The sequence below is a fragment of the Phascolarctos cinereus genome, unplaced genomic scaffold, assembly GCF_003287225.1.
Source record: "Phascolarctos cinereus isolate Bilbo 61053 unplaced genomic scaffold, phaCin_HiC Scaffold_726;HRSCAF=1367, whole genome shotgun sequence".
In the NCBI taxonomy this organism is placed as follows: domain Eukaryota; kingdom Metazoa; phylum Chordata; class Mammalia; order Diprotodontia; family Phascolarctidae; genus Phascolarctos; species Phascolarctos cinereus.
This window is the reverse complement of record NW_027556098.1, coordinates 113,111,629-113,131,824: the sequence shown is the minus strand read 5'-3', so window position 1 is coordinate 113,131,824 and position 20,196 is coordinate 113,111,629. Positions and strand designations below refer to the sequence as shown.

General features: G+C 34.8%; 1 protein-coding gene and 1 pseudogene across 1 annotated transcript in view; one reads left to right on the top strand and one right to left on the bottom strand.

Moving 5' to 3' along the window:
* The window catches only part of POLQ (DNA polymerase theta), a 120,448-nt gene that overhangs the window by 87,011 nt on the left and 13,241 nt on the right, over window positions 1–20,196 (top strand). The window contains 6 exon segments of the mRNA XM_078146725.1: window positions 2,459–2,536; window positions 2,539–2,584; window positions 3,415–3,533; window positions 14,349–14,533; window positions 15,957–16,068; window positions 19,143–19,267. Coding sequence (XP_078002851.1) covers window positions 2,459–2,536; window positions 2,539–2,584; window positions 3,415–3,533; window positions 14,349–14,533; window positions 15,957–16,068; window positions 19,143–19,267 — 665 coding nt within the window.
* Window positions 19,463–19,879, bottom strand: LOC110208090 (small ribosomal subunit protein eS26 pseudogene; annotated as a pseudogene).

Here is a 20,196-nt window from a genome sequence, read left to right as displayed (position 1 = left end):
GGCCTTACTCCTCACGAAGGCTAACCCTTCAAGTGATTTTATTACATCTCATCGCCTCCAATAGATCCCTTTCTACTGATTCATTCCCTACCACTTGCAAACATACCCATGTCTGCCTCATTTTGAAAAAACTCTCACTTGATACTTTCTTCCCTGCTAACCATCATCCTATATTTCTTTTGCACTTTGTAGCTAAACTCCTGGTTAAGGCCATCATAATAGGTACCTCCACTTTCTCTCCTCTCACTCTCTTCTTAACCCCTTGTAATCTGATGTCCAACTTTATCATTCTACCAAAACTGTTCTCTCCAAAGTTACTAATGATCTCTTAATTGCTAAATCCAGTGGTCTTTTCTCAATCCTCATTCTTTTTGAACTCTCTGCAGCCCTTGACACTGTTAATCACTCCTTCCTCCTTGATATTCTCTTCTCTTTAGATTTTCAGGATACGTCTCTCTCCTGGTTTCTGCTTGTTCTTCCTCTGTTTCTTTGCTGAATCCTCATCCAGATCATGCCCTGTAACTAGAGGTGTCCCTCTGGGCTCTGTCCTGGACCTTCTTCTCACCTCCAAATCCAGCATTGTGTATACACATAGCCTGTCTGTTTTGACACCATTCCCTTCTGATAACCCCTAACCACTTAACCATTACTAACACTTACATGAGCATCATATATACCTGTACCTAAATCTTCATAATCTGAATTTAGAATCCATTGCACATATAAACTCATACAAATTCAAATCCTCTTCATGTATACAGATTGTGCACAGACACAACATTTAAGAGTAGGTAGTTAAATGAATGGCTTGCTAAATGGTGGACTGAATATAGATATATAGAAAAAGGCGGGACTAGATGAGGACCATTCAGTACACTTGTAAGTATCTTGTGAGTAAAGATTATTTCTTTTCTTGTATTTGTATCTGCAGTGCCTTACAGAGTGTCTTTACTACTAATTACTCAATAAATAATTTTGATTGATTGTTGAATTACCCCTTTACCTAATAAGATTAATTTTCCCATTGCAACTGCCGTCAGCTTAATTGGCAAGGCCAGTCCAGAAAGCTCATTGCCCATGAGGGAGAGAGTCACTGCCAGTTGTTTTATAGACACTAATGAAACAGGTACAGAAGCATCTTCTCTTGGTAAAGGGGCTGTACAGGACTCTGTGCTGTGAACATAGATGATCTCAGTGAAGCACTTCTAGTGATACACATCTTTCCTAAAAATAGAAGGGGATGTGTCACAAATCTGATATGGAAATCAGGATCTGTTAATGAGCTGAATATGACATGGTATGAGCTAATGTACTCATTCCTTACTAAAGCCACATTTTTGAAAACACTAAGCTTACACTACTACTAATGATAATAATAATTAGGATTTATATAGCACTTTAAGGTTTGCAAAACAGTTTAAAATATTTTTATCTCATTTTATCCTCACAACAACCCTAGGAAATAGGTGCTACTTTTAGAATGTTTATTATGATACTTGAGAATCAATCAGTCAATTAAATAGTGTTTATTAGGTGTCTATATACTCTTACTCTGGCTCAGGGCTGAGGGTATAAGTACAAAGAATAAAAAATCCCTCCTAAAAAAGGCCATTACATTCTAATGGGAGAGACAAAACAAGTACATATAAAAATATGTATAGCATAATTATACTTTTTGTTATGTGGAAGTAATTCATTTTGCATACTTGTTTTATGACATCCCCTCAAATGTTTTAGAATAATTTCCAGCAAAAAATGCATATAGTTAAGGAAAACCAGAACATGACATTCTTTGATAATGTCAATTAACTAAGGTGTCGCTGTCAAATTTTTTTTATTGAATAGTTTTGTCCATCATGATATGAATGGTTTGGGCCATTTTGATCTTGTTAAAGTTTGAAATTTTTGAGTCCTTCATTTCTAAGTCTCTTTTCTTTTTACCTTGTCTATCTTTCTAGTGCATAAATTCCATTGACAATCACTGCTTTCAAATCCCCATATAATCTTTCTTCTGTGTCTTCCTCACTCATGATTTTTTATATGTGGAGATATGAAATTATTTTTCCTATGCTTCATTATATTAGTCTTCTGCTAATTTAGTCATTAACTACCTTGAAATGTAGGATGCAGATCTTTAGGTATATTCATTTTTAATAACCTTTTTTTTTTGTCTTGGAATAGCTTTGCAGGGAGCTGTGTTAAATCCCATTTAATGCTACCTGATTCAGTACTTGATTTATGTTATTAGTTTATTGTGTGCTTATGCCTATTTTAGGTATGTAGTATAAATAGCGCAAAAACAAATACTAAATTTTAATTACTTTAAATTTATTTCAGCCTTTATTTTAAAGCCCTATATGTTTTAAAAGAATTTTGGATTTTTGAATGCATTTTACCCGTACAATAAGTGGTCATCTTTTTCTAGTTTTAAATACCTGTCAATCTTGCTTAATTTCAGGTCGAATAACTTTCACAGAGCCAAATATACAAAATGTGCCAAGGGATTTTGAGATTGAGATGCCAGCACCAGTTGGAGAAGCCCACCTTCTCAAGTACAAGGCAGAAGTTTCCCTTTCAGGAGCAGGTAGAAGCCATGTCACATAGTGACTCCATTTAGTTTGTATTAGCCGGCAATTAGTCATAGAAATGGGATCGAGAACCCTTTTTTCAACTTCATCTATGTAATGAAACCCTTTTACTTTTCTGTTCAAATATCTTATACTAATGAAATGAGGCCATTAGTTAGATGGTATTGCATTGGCTCATCCTTTAGAACGTCTTTTTAGGCCAAGTGTGTCTGTGTTGAAGCCTTCTTGCTGCTCAGGATATTTGTGGGCGGACAGATCAATGTCAGTGTAAAGACAGTGTGAGGGATTGAATGGGGTGAAGGTGACATGGAATTAATGCTAATGCTTCTTAGATTGGTGCTCAAGTTCAAGCAGTCCCTGGATAATAAACAAACAAAAAAACAACAACAACAATAATCTGGTGTCTCTTCAGAATAAATAATGCTTTCTTATTAAACACTTGGCTATTTCCTTTGGGGTTAACTTTTCATTATGTCATTTTATACTATTTTAATTTCTTCCTGTCCTTAAAATGATATGTGATTACATTTGTATGTTATTTGCAGTCCGTGAACATAGTGCAGAACACAGTGGCAGAATTATGTGCTATTCTGCTTATAAATTTCTATAAATTGAGACTAATGGACTAGAAAACTAATGTTCATACTACAAATTTTGCGAAATATCTGAGTTTCATTCCAGGCTATTCTTAAAGCAAGCCTTGTAGGAAAATTAAAACAAAACAAAACACCTTTTCATTTTCCTATTTAAGATTCTGGCTTGACTCAAAAATAAGTCCATGATATATTTTTGAGTGTGATATATGTTATGGTTTTTCTCTCCACAGAAGAAGTAAAAGCAATTGTAATATAAATTCTGGGTACCAGACACTAATGGCTGAAAGAGTGAAAGACAATGGGAAGCCATTTTCTGTTAGTATGAGACATGCCTTTGTTCCTTTTCCAGGTAAGTTTGTTGGTATTTCTTAAGCTCAGTATTAAAATATGTATGTGTATATATATGTATATGTATATGTGTATGTATATGCATATATGTGTATATGTGTATAAATGCATGTATATGTGTATAAATGCGTGTATATATGTATATGTGTGTGTGTGTGTGTGTATTTCCCAGGTTAAATGGCCTCTCAATCTTTTCCTCCTTAACAGTTGTCTTTTTATAATACCACCAACTTCTTAGTCATACAGGTTTAAAACCTTGATGTCCTCTTCAACTTTTATTGATTTTACCTCATACTATCTTAAACAATCCATTTTTCTCTACTCATTGAGCCCACCAAACAAACAAGTGCAGGCTCTTACCACCTCTTGCTTAGACTTTTCAAATAGATTTCTAATTAGTCTTCTTGCTTCCAGGTTCTCCCTGCTCCATTCCATACTTCACACAGCTTCCAAATTGATATTCCTAAAGCACAAACCAGACCTTGTCATTTCCTTGTTCCCCAGTACCCCCCTGTTGACTAGAATAAAAAATAAAAATTATGTATTTGGCATTTGAAGCCTTACTTAGTCTATCGTCAGCCTATAAAAAACCAAACCAAACCAGATCTTAGCTTTATTTAATTAGTTCAATGGTTTCTTTCTTTCTTTTTTTTTTTGGTTAACTTTCAATTTTGTTAATCTCTCCTTTAATTTTCAGGATTTCTATTTTGGTATTTAATTAGGGGTTTAAATTTTATTTTATTTTTTATTTTTGTTTTGTTTTAGTTGCACAGCCAATTTACTGATCTGCATTTTCCCCCTTTTATTGATGTAAGACTTTATAGATATACATTTTTGCCTTTTTATTATTTTGGCTGCATTGCAGAAATTTTGATATGTTGTCTCATTGTTGTCATTCTCTTTCATGAAATTGTTGATTGCTTTTGTGATTTGTTCTTTGAACCACTCATTCTTTAGAGTTAGGTTACTTAGTTCCAGTTAATTTTTAATCTATGTTTCTGAAGCCTTTTATTGAATATAGTTTTTATTCTGAGATATGAAAAGCTTGAGAGACATAATTTATGAGTAATTAATCATTTTGTTAATTATAGTTAGCAGGTAATTAATAAAAGGATGATCATTTAGCCATCTCTCATAAACCAAAGATGAAACATAACAGGCCTCTCAATGCTTGTATGATCTTAGAAGAGTGGGTGTCCTTGATAGGCGGCAATCAACTTTGATTGGTTAATAGTTAGAGAATGAATATTATAATAAGAGATGGGCTTATTCTGATGAGGGGCTGGGGGACTCTCATTGCTCAGCCTTGGACAAAGAGACTTATCTCTACCTAGATTACTCCCCACTCTCTCCCAAACCTAAGCTGTCTAGACAAGTGCTGAAATCTACTTCCATTCAGACTTGTCTGACTAAAACACAATGGGCAGGAATTCACCAGTTCACCTAGACTAGAATTTCTTTACATTTTTATCAGATCTGAGTTTTTCTACTTCCATTTTCATTTGGGTGCGTCTTGCCCAATATTTCATCTTATCATCAACCCTGGCCTTTAAAGGCTGGCTGGATAACCTACAGGGCGGTTTTCTGAATGAGGAAACAGGAAGGGGAAAAACTTTAGTCCTAATTCAATAATTGGCAATTAGTATAAGAGAGAAATAATCATTTCTCTCAATTTCATTTTGACCACAAAAGTGCATGTAATATTTCTGCTTTTCCTCATTTTTATGAAGTTTTTGTGTCCTAATACATGGTCATTTTTTGTGAAAGTGCCAAGTACATCTAAGAAATGTGTTTATTTCTTTCCATTCCAATTCTGTATTCTCCAGAGTTCTGTCATATCCAGCTTTTCTTAAATTTTGTTCATCTTTATAACTTCTTTCTTGTTTGTTACATGGCTAGATTTGTCTAGATCTGAACAAATTGAGGTTGCTCACTAGTATGGTTTTACTCTATTTCTTCTTTAACTTTTCCTTCACGAATTTGGATGCTACATCCGTGTCCAATCCATATACATATATTTTGAATATTGATATTAATTCATCATCTATGATACCTTTTAGTAAAATGTAGTTTTTCTGAATGTCCCTTTTATTTAGGTTTTGTTTAAAGTCATGATTGCCACTCCTACCTTCTTTTATTTCAGCTGAAGCATAAAAGATTCTGCCCCAGTCTCTTATTTTAACTCTATGTATATATCTTTCTGTTTCAGGTGTATTTCTTGTAAACACAATATTATATTCTGGTTTCTAATGCATTCTTCTCTCCTCTTCCATTTTATGTGTGAGTTCATCCCATTCACATTCATTATATATGTTATAATTGCTAACTCTGTATTTCCCTCCTTCCTATTTTCTTATACTTATCCTTTTCTTTTTCACCCTGTCCCCTGCTCATGAATCTTTCTTGTTTATTTCCTCCCCATTTTCTCTTATCCTTTTCCCACCTACTTCTGTGTTGCATAACTCTACCCAATTGTGTGTGTTTATTCTTTCCTCCTTGAACCAATTCAGATGAATGTAAAGTTCGAGGGTTGCCTCCTCTCCTTCCCCCTCTTTCTATGTGTAAACTCTTCCTGTCATGTCTCATTTATGTGAGGTAATTTTCCCTTATTCTTCTTCTCCCTTCCTTCTTTCCCAGTGCATTCCTCTTCCCAACACTTCAATTTTCTTTTGAGATTATCTCAATGTGTCATGCCCTCTAATTACATTCATTCTAAGAACTCTACTGATGACAAAGTTCTGAGGAATTATATATATCCTCTTCCCACATATGAATGTAAATAGTTTAACTGTATTTAGTCCCTCGTGATTTCTCATTTTTACCCTTTTGTGCTTCTCTTGAGTCCTGTGTTTGAAAGGCAGATTTTCTATCAACTCTCACCTTTTCATCAGGAATGCTTGAAAGTCCTCTATTTAAATAAGTATCACTTTCTGCGACCTATAGGATTAGATTCAATTTTGCTGAATAGATTATTCTTGGTTGTAATCCTAAAACCATTGCCTTCTGAAATATCATATTCTAAGCTCTCTCTTCTTGTACAATGGTAGCTGCTAAATATTATGTTATCCTGATGGCAGATCTTCAGTATTTGAATTATTTCTTTTTCTTTTCTTTTTTTTTTTGTTAGGCAGTGGGGTTAAATGACTTGCCCAGGGTCACACAGCTAGTAAGTGTTATGTGTCTGAGTCCAGATTTGAATTCAGGTCCTCCTGAATCCAGGGCCAGTGCTCTATCCACTGTACCACCTAGCTGCCCTGAATTATTTCTTTCTAGGTGCTTGCAGTATTTTTTTTTTCTTGACCTGAGACTTCTGTATTTTGGCTATAACATTACTGGAAGTACCTGACTAATTCTTTCCATTTTTACTTTGCCTTCTGGTTTTAAGCTATTTAGGGAAGTTTTCTTTATGATTTCCTGAAATGTGATATCTAGGCTCTTTTTTATTGGTCCATGGCTTTCAGGTAGTCTAATGATTCTTAAATTATCTTCCCTTGATCTATTTTCTGGGTCAGTTGTTTTTCATGTTAGATAGTTCACATTTCCTTCCAAATTTTCAGTCTTTTGATTTTGCTTTACTGCTTGATGTCTCATGAAGTCATTAGCTTCTTTATGGCCAATTCTAATTTTTAAGGAGTTATTTTCTTCAGTGAGGTTTTGTACCTTTCTTACCATTTGACCATTTCTAATTTTTAAGAAATTATTTTCTTCACTAAAATTTTGTACTTCTTTTCACAAAGTTCTTAATTCTCTTTGCATAACTGGCAGAACTCCCATTGTTTTTCCTCTACAATTCTTATTTGGTTTTAAAAATATTTATTTGCTCTTTTAAAAATCATTTTCTTTAACTCTTCTAAGAATTCTTGTTGGGCTTGTATTCAGTCTGTTGTTTTTGAGGCTTTCCTTGTAGATGTTTTCAAGCTATTGTCTTCTGGGTTGTATCTTGATTACTCTCATTTCTTTACCTAAATTTTCCTTTGCCTCTATTATTTGATTTTTTTTGTTCTTTTGCTTTTTGGTGAGGCAGTTGAGGTTAAGTGACTTGCCCCCAGGGTCACACAGCTAGTAAGTATCATGTGTCTGAGGCTGGATATGAACTCAAGTCGTCCTGACTCCAAGGCCAGAGCTCTATTTGCTGTGCCAGCTATCTTGAGCTTACCATACGTAGTAGCAATGTAGAGTTGGGTTCTCTTTTTTGTTCATGTTTTCTGCTTACTTCTAGTCTTTGGACCTTATATTCATGTTGATCTCTGCTCACTTCTGATGGTGGAGGTGAGGAATATAAGGCTTGTTCAATTTCTTTTTATGAAGTTCATTAAATAGTTCTCTTAATCTGAACATTTTATATTTTTGTACATATCATGCATTTAATTTAGCTGATCAGTTTTATTGTCATGTAATTTGCCAAAATAGTTCCTTATAATTTACTTTTCCTGTGAACTTTTAAAATTTTTGATATTGGTCATTTCGTTTTCAGGTTTTTTTTTTAAATCAAATTAGTGAATGTTTTAATTTATTTCATTTATTTGTTCAAAATAATAGCTCCTAGTTTTATTAATTCAATGGACATTTTGCTTTCAATTTTATCTTGTTTTTCAGGATTTTTATTTTTCTCTTTAAATGGGATTTTTTAGTTTTAGTGGTCAAGTCCACTAATAGGCCTTAACAAGCAAGTGTTGGCAGGTGAATGATTCCGCGTTGTTGGGAGGTCCAGCATGCATTAGCAGGAATACGTGCATGTAATGACTTGTATACAATACCATGCTATATGGTTACATGATGCAATTTTGCGTCATCAAAATCTCAGTGCAGGTAAAACCCACAAATTTACAATAAATTATTGAATTTTAAGGTACATCATTTAAAAATACTTTTTTGAAATGACGCAAATAAAAAAAACATTAAAGGGTTAAAGAAAGTCATTTTCAGGGAGGGTGCTGAGTAATTTTTTTTTTCTTTTTGAAAAGAGGGCAGTAGGCCAAATAAGTTTGGGAACTTCTGCTAGATTTTTGCGGAGTATTTTGGGGTGAGGGCCAGGCTGTTTTCTCCTATTCTGTCATCTTGGCTAGTGTCTCTTTGTATTTATTTTGTATATGTTTTTATTTACGTGGGCATGTTGTGCTCCCCTTTCTTTACCTGCCCTTCCTCCCCAGTAGACTCCTTGACATTAAGGACAGTTTTATTTTTATCTTTCTCTTCTCCTCTACCCCCAATCTAGCCCAGTGCTTGCCATGTAGTAGACAACAAATGTTATTTGAGAAAACACAAAATAAATACTGGTAGAACTGGGACTTTGATGCGTACCTGAGCCACAGGCTGTTTTTCTCTTATGCCATACTTTTTAATGTAACTTTCAACTCCCTTGGCTTCTGTAATCCCTTAGTATCCTACTTGTTTTCAGTAGTCAGTAAACATTTATTAAGCACCTACTGTGTGACATGTGCTGTGCTAAGTTGTGTTTTAACTCTGAAGTTTTTGTTATTTCCTTTGCTGTCTTTGTATCTTTCCTCTCCTTCATAAATGTGAATCTTTCCAATGGTTTAGTCCTCTGCCATTCCTGTTCCTTCTACTTAGAGAATTCACTTACTCTAAGTCAACTATCAGGATAATGTGAATGACCTGTATCTTCAGTCTATCTTCTGTCTTAAGCTCCAGTCCTTTATCTCTTATCTCCCATTTCCTCTCGAATGTCTGCTTGTCCTTTCTGACCCAACATATCTAAAACTAAACTTTAGACATTGAGAGAAATGATGAAGAGTTTATATGCCTTATATGCATATTTCTATTCCTACACTGAATGTTATTGTGGACAGAGCTTTGATTAGGGGTAAACGAACTACCTCTTTCTGCTTGTTGATGCCTAACACAATTACTTTTCAATATTACTTTTTCATATATGCACATATTTTTAATGCCATAAATTTTTCTCTCCATCAGGTCAGTATTCATTTTGTGATCTCTTGTGTTTTGATGAAGATAGCCTTCAGTGAACAGTAACACAACCAGGGGTACAATTTTTCAAACTTTGCTTGGGTGCACAGAAACTTTGAAACCTGTGTTTCAGGTAGAGTGGATATTACTTTGGGAGACTGTACTGCTGATAGGTAGATAATGTCCTTAAAGCCAAGCCTTCTTTTTAAAGTTTTAGGCTGAGTATTAGTATAAATCTCTAAGAATAGAGATTCCTCCAGAATACGTAGAAGGTGTACAGTTTCCTCAGATCCAGGCCATTTGGGAAGTTATATCCTCAATATTAATAGTTGTTTGTCTTTTTTGTTTTGGACCATAGAAACCTGCTCCTAAGAAACTGTTATTTGATGCCACATAAGGTTTCCTGGGACTTGTAGCCTATAAATAGTTACATTTGTTTGGTACCTTGTTTTCTTTGCTCATTTGCTCCTATGAGGAGAGAGTATTCCTTAAGTTAGTTTTGCATTCTTCTCTTAAGTGTTACTCTTATTTTAGCAACATTATCAGACACTGCTATGTATATATGGCACATAATCATGTTTTACTTGTAATTTCCATTTGTCTGTGCTCTAGTGATAATTAGCAAATAATTACTAATAGATACTGTTATTAGCATGTCTGTAGGTTTTGCTCCCATCCCCAGCACTGAGAGGACCCAGCAGATCTATTAATTGCCATTATTTTTTTTAAAATGTATCCTAGAATCTGTTTAGATCACATAAAGCTCATTATTTGCTTAGATCTAGAGTATGCTTGCTTCCTGATTTTTAAATTTAAGAAAAAAATAATTTAAATTCCTATGATTATTGTGTTTTTGCTATTGCCTGCTACAATTCTTTTTTACCTTTTTTCCTATCTATCTGTGGACTCAATGATTATTGTCACCCTTTGCATCTTCCTATTTCTCATGCTGTTGTCAAGTTAGTTTTACTAGGAACTTGTATCAGTTTATCTTCACATTTTCTGCTTCCTTCTTTATGCTCCTGGGGGCTTTTTGCTTATCTGTCACTTATCACAGTCCTTTGGTTGATCTCCTCTGTATTCATCCTGTAACATGGTGCCTGTAACAACAACGTTGTTGTTGTTGTTGTTGTTATTGTTCCTCCTTGCTGTCCATATGTTTGTGATATTTCCCAGACTTTAGCCAAAATTCATCTTTGATTCTTTGGCTCTCGTACCCCCTGTATACATTCAGCCACCAATCATTTTGTCCTCCATGATGCCTCTTATTTCCATGTCTTCCATTCTATTTCTAATACTTTCTTGGTTCGCATCCTTCTTACCTTCTGGTAAGAACTCCAGAAGTATATCTTAGTATAGAGGCAAACAACCCTACATACTTAATATTTAACTGAGAGCATCACTTATCATGGTAGAATATATTTATTGAGATTGATAACTATAACTCTGAGGAAGATATCAGGAAAGTTAAATTATGTTCATTGCTATTTAGGAGGGGCAGCATGGTGTTATGGATAGATAGCTAGTCTAACAGCTAAGAAGACATGATTCAGGTTATATCTTTTAATATACTACCTCTGTGACCCTGAACAAGTCACTCAAACTCTCAGTGATCCAGAGAACTCTAAAATTACAGGTTGCAGACAGATTGCTAACATCCATCAATGGAAAAAGTTTCCTAATTGGGAGTTCTCTTCACTCATGAAATTATAAATTATAGTATCATAAATTTAGAGTTAGAATAGACCTAAGAAGCTATCTAATCCAATCCCTTCATTTTAAACATAAGGACCCTGAGACCCAAAGAGATTAAGTTACTTGCCTAAGTAAGGTCATCCAGGCAGCGAATGGGAGGGCCAAGGTTTGAGCTCAGGTCCTGTGACTCCAAATCCAACATGCTTTCCATAGTACATGCTGCCCCATACCACCACCACCGGAAGCAAAAAATCTCCAAACCAAACACAAACAGAACGAACAGAATTTTATTTAAAGAAAATGGATAATTCATTTTATAAATATTTCCATAAAATGATAAAAATCAAAATGTATTTTGTTGCTTTTAGAGATAAGGTTTATTTACCTGGAAAATTAATTTATGTAGATAATATAAAATGATTTTGCTCTGTTTCTCTTTTCTTTGTAATGTGTATCTACTGCCACAAGGTGGTATTAAAATCATGCAGGGGAAGGCCATGCTGATCTTTTTTTTTTTTATCCACAATTATGTGAAACACTTCCATATTAGTCATTTTGTACAAGAAGACCCGAATAAAAGAAAAAAATGAAAGAAAATGAAAAATAGCATTAGTCTGTATGCAATCAATATCAGTTCTTTGCTTCATCATCAGTCCTTTGGGATTATCTTGGATCATTTCATTGCTAAGAATAGCTAAGTCATTCACGGTTTCTCATCAAACAATATTGCTGTTACTGTGTACAATGTTCTCCTGGTTCGATTCACTTCACTATGCATCAATTCACATAAATCTTTCCAGATTTTTCTGAAATCAGCCTGCTTGTCATTTCTTATAGCACAATAATATTCCATCACAGTCATGTATCACAGCTTGCTTAGCCATCCCCAGTTGATGGATATCCCTTCAATTTCCAATTCTTAGCTACCACAAAAAGAGCTGCTATGAATATTTTTGTATAACTACATCCTTTCCCCTCTTTTTGGGTATCTTTGGGATATAGACCTAGCAGTGGATCAAAGAGTATGCAGAGTTTTATAGCCCTTTGGGCATAGTTCCAAATTGCACTCCAGAATGGTTGGATCAGTTCACAACTTCACCAGAAGTGCATTAGTGTCCCAGTTTTTCCGCATCCCTTCCATCATCCAACATTTCCTTTTTTGTCAGATTAGCCACCCTGATAATTGTGAAGTGATACCTCAGAGTTGTTTTAATTTGTATTTCTCTAATCAAAAGTGACTTAGAGCACTTTTTTCATATAACTACAGATAGCTTTAATTTCTTTGAAAACTACCTATTCATATCCTTTGACCAATTATCAGTTGAGGAATGACTTATGTTTTTATAAATCTGACTCTATTCTCTATATATTTGAGAAATGAACCCTTTATCAGAGATACTTGTTGCAAATTTCCCCCCCAGTTTTCTGCTCTCATAATTTTGCTTGTGTTGGTTTTGTTTGTGAAAAATCTTTCTAATTTTATATAATCAAAATTATTTTACATTTTGTAATGCTTTCTATATCTTTAGTCCTAAATTCTTCCCTTATCCATAAAGCTGACAAATAACCTATTCCATGCTATCTTAATTTTCTTACGGTATCACCTTTAATGTATAAATCATGTATCCATTTTGACCATGTCTTAGCATATGGTGTAAGATGTTGGTCTGTATCTAGTTTCTGTCATACTGTTTTCTAGTTTTCCCAGCAGTTTTTGTCAAATAATGAGTTTTTGTTCCAAAAGCTTGGATCTTTGGCTTTATTGTGTACTAGATTACTGTGGTCATTTACTATAATATAATTTGTACCTAATCTATTCCACTGAGCTATCACTCTGTTTCTTAGCCAGTACCAGATTGCTTTGATAATTAACACTTTATAATACATTCTGAGATCCGTATGGCTAGACCACCTTCTTTCACATTTTTTAAAATTGATTCTCTTGATATCTTTTAGCTTTTGTTCTTCCAGATGAATTTTATTATTTTTTCTAGCTCTATAAAATAACTTTTTAATAGTTTCATTGGTATGGCACTAAATAAATAGATTAATTTAGGTAGAATTGTCATTTTTATTATATTGACTCAGCCTACCCATGAGCAATTAATATTTTTCCAATTGATCTGATTTTATTTCAGTGAAAAGTGTTTTATAGTTGTGTTCTTATTCTTCCTGGGTTTGTCTTGGCAGGTAGACCCCCAAGTATTTTATATTGTCTACAGTTATTTTAAATGGAATTTCTCCTGTCTTTTGCTGCTGTACTTTTTTTTTGTAATATATAGAAATGCCAATGATTTATGTGGGTTTATTTTGTATCCTGCAACTTTGCTAAAGTTGTTAATAATTTCAAGTAGTTTTTTTAGTTGATTCTCTAGGATTTTATAAGTATAACAACATATCATCTGCAAAGAGTGTAATTTTGTTTCCTCAGTACCTATTCTAATTTCTTTAATTTCTTTTCCTTTTATTGTCATGGCTAACATTTCTAGCATAATATTAAATAATAGAGGTGATAACATGTCGATCTTAATAATGGCTCCCATCTAGGATGTCTCAAATATCGTAGACATTAAGATTCTAGATTAATTATTAAAACAGCTACAAACTTTTTGTGTAAGATAAAGCCTAAAGAAATACCACCCACAATAGCAACTTTTCTATGCAGAGTAGAATTTCTTTCTTTAGCAATTTAGTTCTGTTTAGGACTTCTGATTGTGGCCTCTGAATCTGATTAGACTGATTAAAAGGCCTTTCATTGCTAATTTGTCCTTAAAAAAATAAAGCCCTTTTCCTAGTTTCTTAGTGATCAAGGAGATGAAATATATTTCAGGGCTAACTGCTTCTTTATCATCTGGTCATTGTATGAAGTCTCATAGTATGAAGTCTGACTTTTTTCTTAGATTCTTGATCCTACTTAACTTTCTTGCTTAATGTTTTACCTATAATGGAATCTAACTTTGTTTTTGCTATTTCCTGGAAAGGAAAAATTTTAAGTCGTACAACTGAATTAAGATACATTGACAAAAGAAGAAGCAAATTTAAGTGTGTTAGTTGACATGATGTCTTAGATACATTCTTGTTCTAAAATTCTGACTCTTCTGACATCTTACTTAATGGTACTCATATTCAATTAAACTGTGTAAATTTTGACTTCTTTTGTCCCAGCTTTGTAATGGACATGCTTTGGTTCTAGGAGGAATGATTCTGGCTGCAGATTATTCTCAACTAGAACTGAGGATCCTGGCTCATTTATCCCAGGATTGTCGTCTCATTGAGGTACTAAACAGTGGTGCTGATGTGTTCAAGAGCATTGCAGCAGAATGGAAGATGATTGATCCGGAGACAGTTGGGGATGATATAAGGCAGCAAGCCAAGCAGGTATATGTATAGTAAAACAGGTAAACACTTTTAAGACCAGACATCAAAAGTAGCGAAGTTGTATGTTTGGAAGCCTTAGTTTGCAAATCTTTCACTTAAGTGTTTTATTGTTCTTATGCCTAGGAAGTAGATCAGTAGATTCATGGGATTTAGAGTTAAAAGGGACATTAAAGGTCATCTCATCCAGCTCTCTCTTTCATAGATAACACAGCTAAAGTCATAGAAGGAAGTTACTTGGCCGTGTCCATATATAAGTAGTAAGTGGCAGAACCAGGATAATGATGATAGTGGACATTTATATATTTGCTTAAAGTCCTGAATGCATATTATCTCATTTGATCATTATGCTATTCCCAGGAAGTCATTGTTGTTATTTGGTCCAAACCTGTGTTTCACTAGTGGAGGGAAATCCTGGTTAGGAAACTGCATCTACTAATGTAGACTGGATATTGCCCTGGAAATCTGTAGCCTTAGAGAGCTTCCTGAGCACAGAGAGGACCACTGACTTGCCCTGGGTCACACAGCCAGTGCATTTAGGAGGTAGGACTTGAATCCCCCCCAGGTCTTCCTATCTTCTAGTCTGACTCTCTATCCATGAGCCCACGTTTGCCTATCTAGGTGCTATTATTTTTCCCATTTTAGAGATGAGGAAATTGAGATTCATAGAGGTTAAGGGCCTTGTCCAGGAATGTATAGCTCATGTCTGAGGCAGAGACCAGAGCATGAATCACTGTGCAATGATGCAGGCCTTCTGATTCCAGGTCCATTGTTCTTGATGGGTGAGTATTGCTTTGATGTATAGTTTGAGAGCTAGTACCACTAAACCTGCTTCTTTCCTGCTTTTTCCATTGTTTTCCTTTATTTTCTTAATTATTTATTTCTTCAGATGACTCATTATTTTTTCTAGTCTTATAAACCAATTTTTTGGTAGTTTGATTGATATGATGCTAAATATGTAAATGATTTAACTTATATTATAATTTTATCATATTAGCATGAATATTTCTTTATTTCTAAATGCATCTGTCCTATGTTCCCTAATAAGGCAGATAGGTGGCACAGTGGGTAGAGCACTGGGCCTGGAGTCAGGAAGACTTGAGTTCAAAGCTGGCCTCAGACACTGAAGTCACTTAACATCTGTCTGCCTCACATTCCTCAGCTGTAATAAGGGGATTATAACAGTTCCTGATTCTCAGGTTGTTGTGAGGTTCAAATGAGATAATATTTGTAGAGTGATTAGCATGGTGCCTGGCATATATGCATACATAGCACACAGATGCTATGTAAATAGTTATTCTTTGTTGTTCAGTCAGCCAAAAACCGCTTAACTTTCTCCATAAAATTGGCTTAGATGTTAGTCACAATAAACTTTTTTCTGTGGCCTTCAAGTTGCCTATTTAATTGGATGCCTCTATTATCCTAGATTTGCTATGGAATAATCTATGGAATGGGAGCTAAATCTTTAGGAGAGCAAATGGGCATTCAAGAAAATGATGCTGCTTGTTATATTGAATCCTTCAAGTCCAGATACACAGGTAAAAGGAATCTCTAGATGTGGCACATTTTATAATCATCATCCTTTTCCTTCATCTGTGGTTTGAAGTTTGCTTTTGAAAGTCCCAGTCAGCAAGGATTTTCGTCAGACAAGTTTAAAGGGATGTAACACCTAGACAATCACAAAAACTAACATGTACACATCAATACAATATAATATATTTGTGAAAAGCAGGGATCAAGAGAGAACATCGGAAGGTTGGCTATGTGAGTGGCATAATTTCCCTGTCAAATCTTTGTCCTTCTGTTGAAAGAACTCTTAATGATATTCATGATTTGTTGAAGTTGAAAAAATTTCATAGAGGGTAAGTAGATTCTTTTTTTTTGCCTTTTGGTTTTTGTTTTTTATTTTAAGAAAATTTGTATTTTGGGGGACAAAATAGATACTTCCCAACAAACACTCACAATTCTCTATACAAATTAGATTTCTATAAAAAAAATGCCATCAATTTCTTAATTTTTTTTTAGTATGTGAATTATCTTTTTTTTTATTTCTTTTGCTCATCACCTCTTTTCCCCCTTGAATTCCTCCCAAGACCCTTCTTAGAGATCCATTCCTTATAATGAGGGGAAAAAAGGAGGAAGGAAAAAATTCAGCAAAACTAACCTCCATATTAAAAAAAAAAACCTGATGTTTTATGCCGCTTTCCCACCTCTATGGTCCCCTATCTGTCCGTTTTATATTCAGTAGGAGGTATGTTCTTATGCCTCTTCTTGGTGCCAAGCTTGGTTGTTACAATTTCACAGCATTTGTTTGCAAATGTTATTGTTGCTTTACTTTCCATCTACATTGTTGTGGTCATTGTCTGTATTGTTTTCCTGGTGCTGTTGATTTCACTTCATATAAATGCTTCAGTGTATTCACTTTATTCATCATTTCTTGCAACACAGTAATATTCCACCATAGAAATGTGCCATACTTTTCGTTAGCCATTCCTAGATCAGTGGGCATCTACTTTGCTTCCAGTTTTGTGCTCCCACAAAAATTTCTGCTATAAACCTTTTGTTTGGTATATGTGAACCTTTCTTTCACTGACCTCTAAGGGCATATGGCCTAGCAGTGTAATCAGTTTCTTAATTAACAAAAAGGAGGGATGTGTCCCTTAAAGTTGGTAGAATGCTGCTACCATCAATCACTGTATTTAACCAGTTTTTATTTCATCTCCTTATTGACCTTTTTTTTTTTTTAATTTTGTTGTAGCCATTGTGAACATGGCTCTGCTTTTGTTTTTTCTCCTGTTTTACCTCACTTGGTCGATGTCTTCACGTGTTTTCCTGAATTCTTCATATTTGTCATTTTTTTATACAGCAGTAATATTTTTTCAGCCATTTTCTAATTGTTGGGCTCATTTTGTTTCTAGCATTTTGTTATAGATAAGGCTGTTTCAAACCTCTTTGTATATGGCTCTTTATTGTTATCAATAACTTTGTTTAAATATAGTTATAATAGAATGAGATCTGGGTCAAAGGACAATTTAAATTTAGTAACTTTTGTTAACTTTTTTCCCATCATTCCAAATTACTTTCTAAAAAAATTGAACCAATACACCAGTGGTTATTGATAATTTTTATTCCTTATTTTGAAAGCTGTTTTATTTTGCATACATTTTAGATATTATGCTTTTATCAGAAATTTATTGCAGTTTTTGAATCAAAATCTTTTTCTTTTTCTAGGTGAATTGACCTTAATTGTCCAAAAACCTTAAAAATTTATGTAACTTAAATTGCCTATTTTTTTTTATGTCTTCCTGTCTTGTTTGGTTCACAATTCTGCTCCCATCCACAATTATGAAAGATAGAACTTTCCATTACTGTCTTACTATTTATGCTATAACTTGTCATACTTAGATCATTTATCGATTTGAAATTTATTGCTATATGGGATATTTCTAGGTTTTGGTTATCCAGTCTGTTCCACCAGTAGTTTTTTTAAAATAATTGTTGCTTTGTAGGCTAGTTTGAAATCTGCCAAACCACCCTACTTTTTTTCATTATATATTCTTGAACTTTTATTTCTCAGAATGTGTTTTGTTTTTATTTTGTCTGACTACATAAAATTTCCTTTTGATCATTTGGTGGTTATAGCATTCTCTCTGTAGTCACTAGGTACAGCATTTTTCCTTACCTCCCTCTACTTTTTTTTTCCTTTTTCTTTTTTTATTTTTAGGCAATTGAGGTTGAGTGACTTGCCCAGGGTCACATACCTAGTAAGTGTCAAGTGTTTGATCTGAGACTAGATTTGAACTCAGGTCCTCTTGACTTCAGGGCGGGTGCTCTATCTACTGTGTGACCTAGCTGCCCCTCCCTCTACTTCTGATAATGGGTTCTTCATTTGTTTTGCTTGTGGCTTTCCTTCCCAAATCTACCCTTTCTCTTTGGCCATCTCGTGGCCTTGTTTCTTCTTCCTTCTTTTTTCATCCCAGTTCTCTGTTTAATGTACTATATTTTTACTAGCCTGCTCTTTAAAAATGCCTGGACCTGATAAAGGTGAGGTTTTTTAACTCCCCACTCTCCTCACCTCATTGTTTGAATAATCTTTTCCTGTGGTTCCCTAATTATGAGAAATAGTAAGTTCCTTCCTCCTCATTCCAACTGTTTTCCCAGGGTATTTCCTTTCTTTTCCCCCCCATTTTCTTTTTTCCTTTTGTCTTCTGTTGAGAGTTGGAGGTTACTGACTGAATTACTGCTGAGAGGTGACTGTTAGGTTCAGTTGGTGAAGATTCCTTCCAACTACTGTTACTTCAGACTCTTTTTGACTGCAGAGTCAACCACTTCTCCATGAAGCCTTCCTTGCCAAGGCCAGGAGTCAGGGTGGTCAGTGGGTAGCAATTTTGTCCGTCACTTTTGCAGCACGGCACAGGTATTAAAATGCTAAAGCTGGGATTTAAACTCAAATCTTCCCCTCCACCAAATCCCAGTGATCTTTCCACTATACTAGGCTATTTCTCAAAGTAACCTTACTGATATTTTAATGTGTTTCTTTAGGCAGGAGTAAGTACGTTACATAAATTATAGCTTTGGAACGTATTTAGATTTTATTTTATTTTTCTCTTAGGTATTCGACATTTCCTAAGAGAGACAATAAAGAACTGCAACAGAGATGGGTTTGTTCAGACCATTCTGGGGAGGCGAAGGTATTTGCCTGCAATCAAAGACCCAAATCCTTACAGCAAATCCCATGTACGTTGAACATCCTCTAGGCACTAATTTAAAAGTTAAAAAATATATGCATAGTGTATTGTATCAGTAATTCTAGACCCTGACTAATAATACTGACAAATTTATTAGTCTTATGATGAGTGTATCTATACTTTGGGTTAATTGCTTGTTTAATTAAAGTCTTTTTATCTTATTTTATTTTTAATTTTATTTATTTTTTTAGGGTTGACCAACCATTTTATTTGCCTCTGATCAGTTCAGGAATGTTGATGGGGGCAGATAGCTCTTTACATAGGCTTTGGAGGGGGTCTGGAGCAGCACCAGCAGGTCTGAAGCAGGGTGGGGGTGTCCGATCCTTTCGTGCCTCCTGGGACAGATTCCTCACTACCTTGCTGTGGATTGTGCAGCTTACACAGTAATGAAGTTTCACATACAGTTTGGGCAGCACATAGGAGTTGAAGACACTGGCCTCGGAAATGTCCCTGACGGCCGCGGCTTCCACGATGTTGCGGATGACCAACTTCTTGATGGCCTTGTCCTTGGGCACGCAGCGGGCGCAGTTGGTGCAGCGGACGGGCTGCACGTGGCCGCGGCCCTTTTGGTGCGCCGGTTGTCCCTCCTCTTCTTGCGCATCTTGAAAGCCAGGAACCGAAAAAAGCTAATTAAAGTCTTTTTAAAAGAAATTAAATATGATAGCATGTAAAAGCTTTTGTTGAATTTGATTCCCTGATATAAAATATCATATTTAAGAAATTACTTATTATTTATTAGTGGTCACGATTAATATTCTTTGGATAGAAGATAGTAGCATAGGGAACAGACAGTACATAAAGTTATACTATATTACAAACAGCAGGAGGTGATAAGAGTAATGAAGGCAAGAAGGAAATAGATGGATTTCTTCAAAAGACATCATACCTGACAGTGAATCACCTATTGTTTATGTTAGG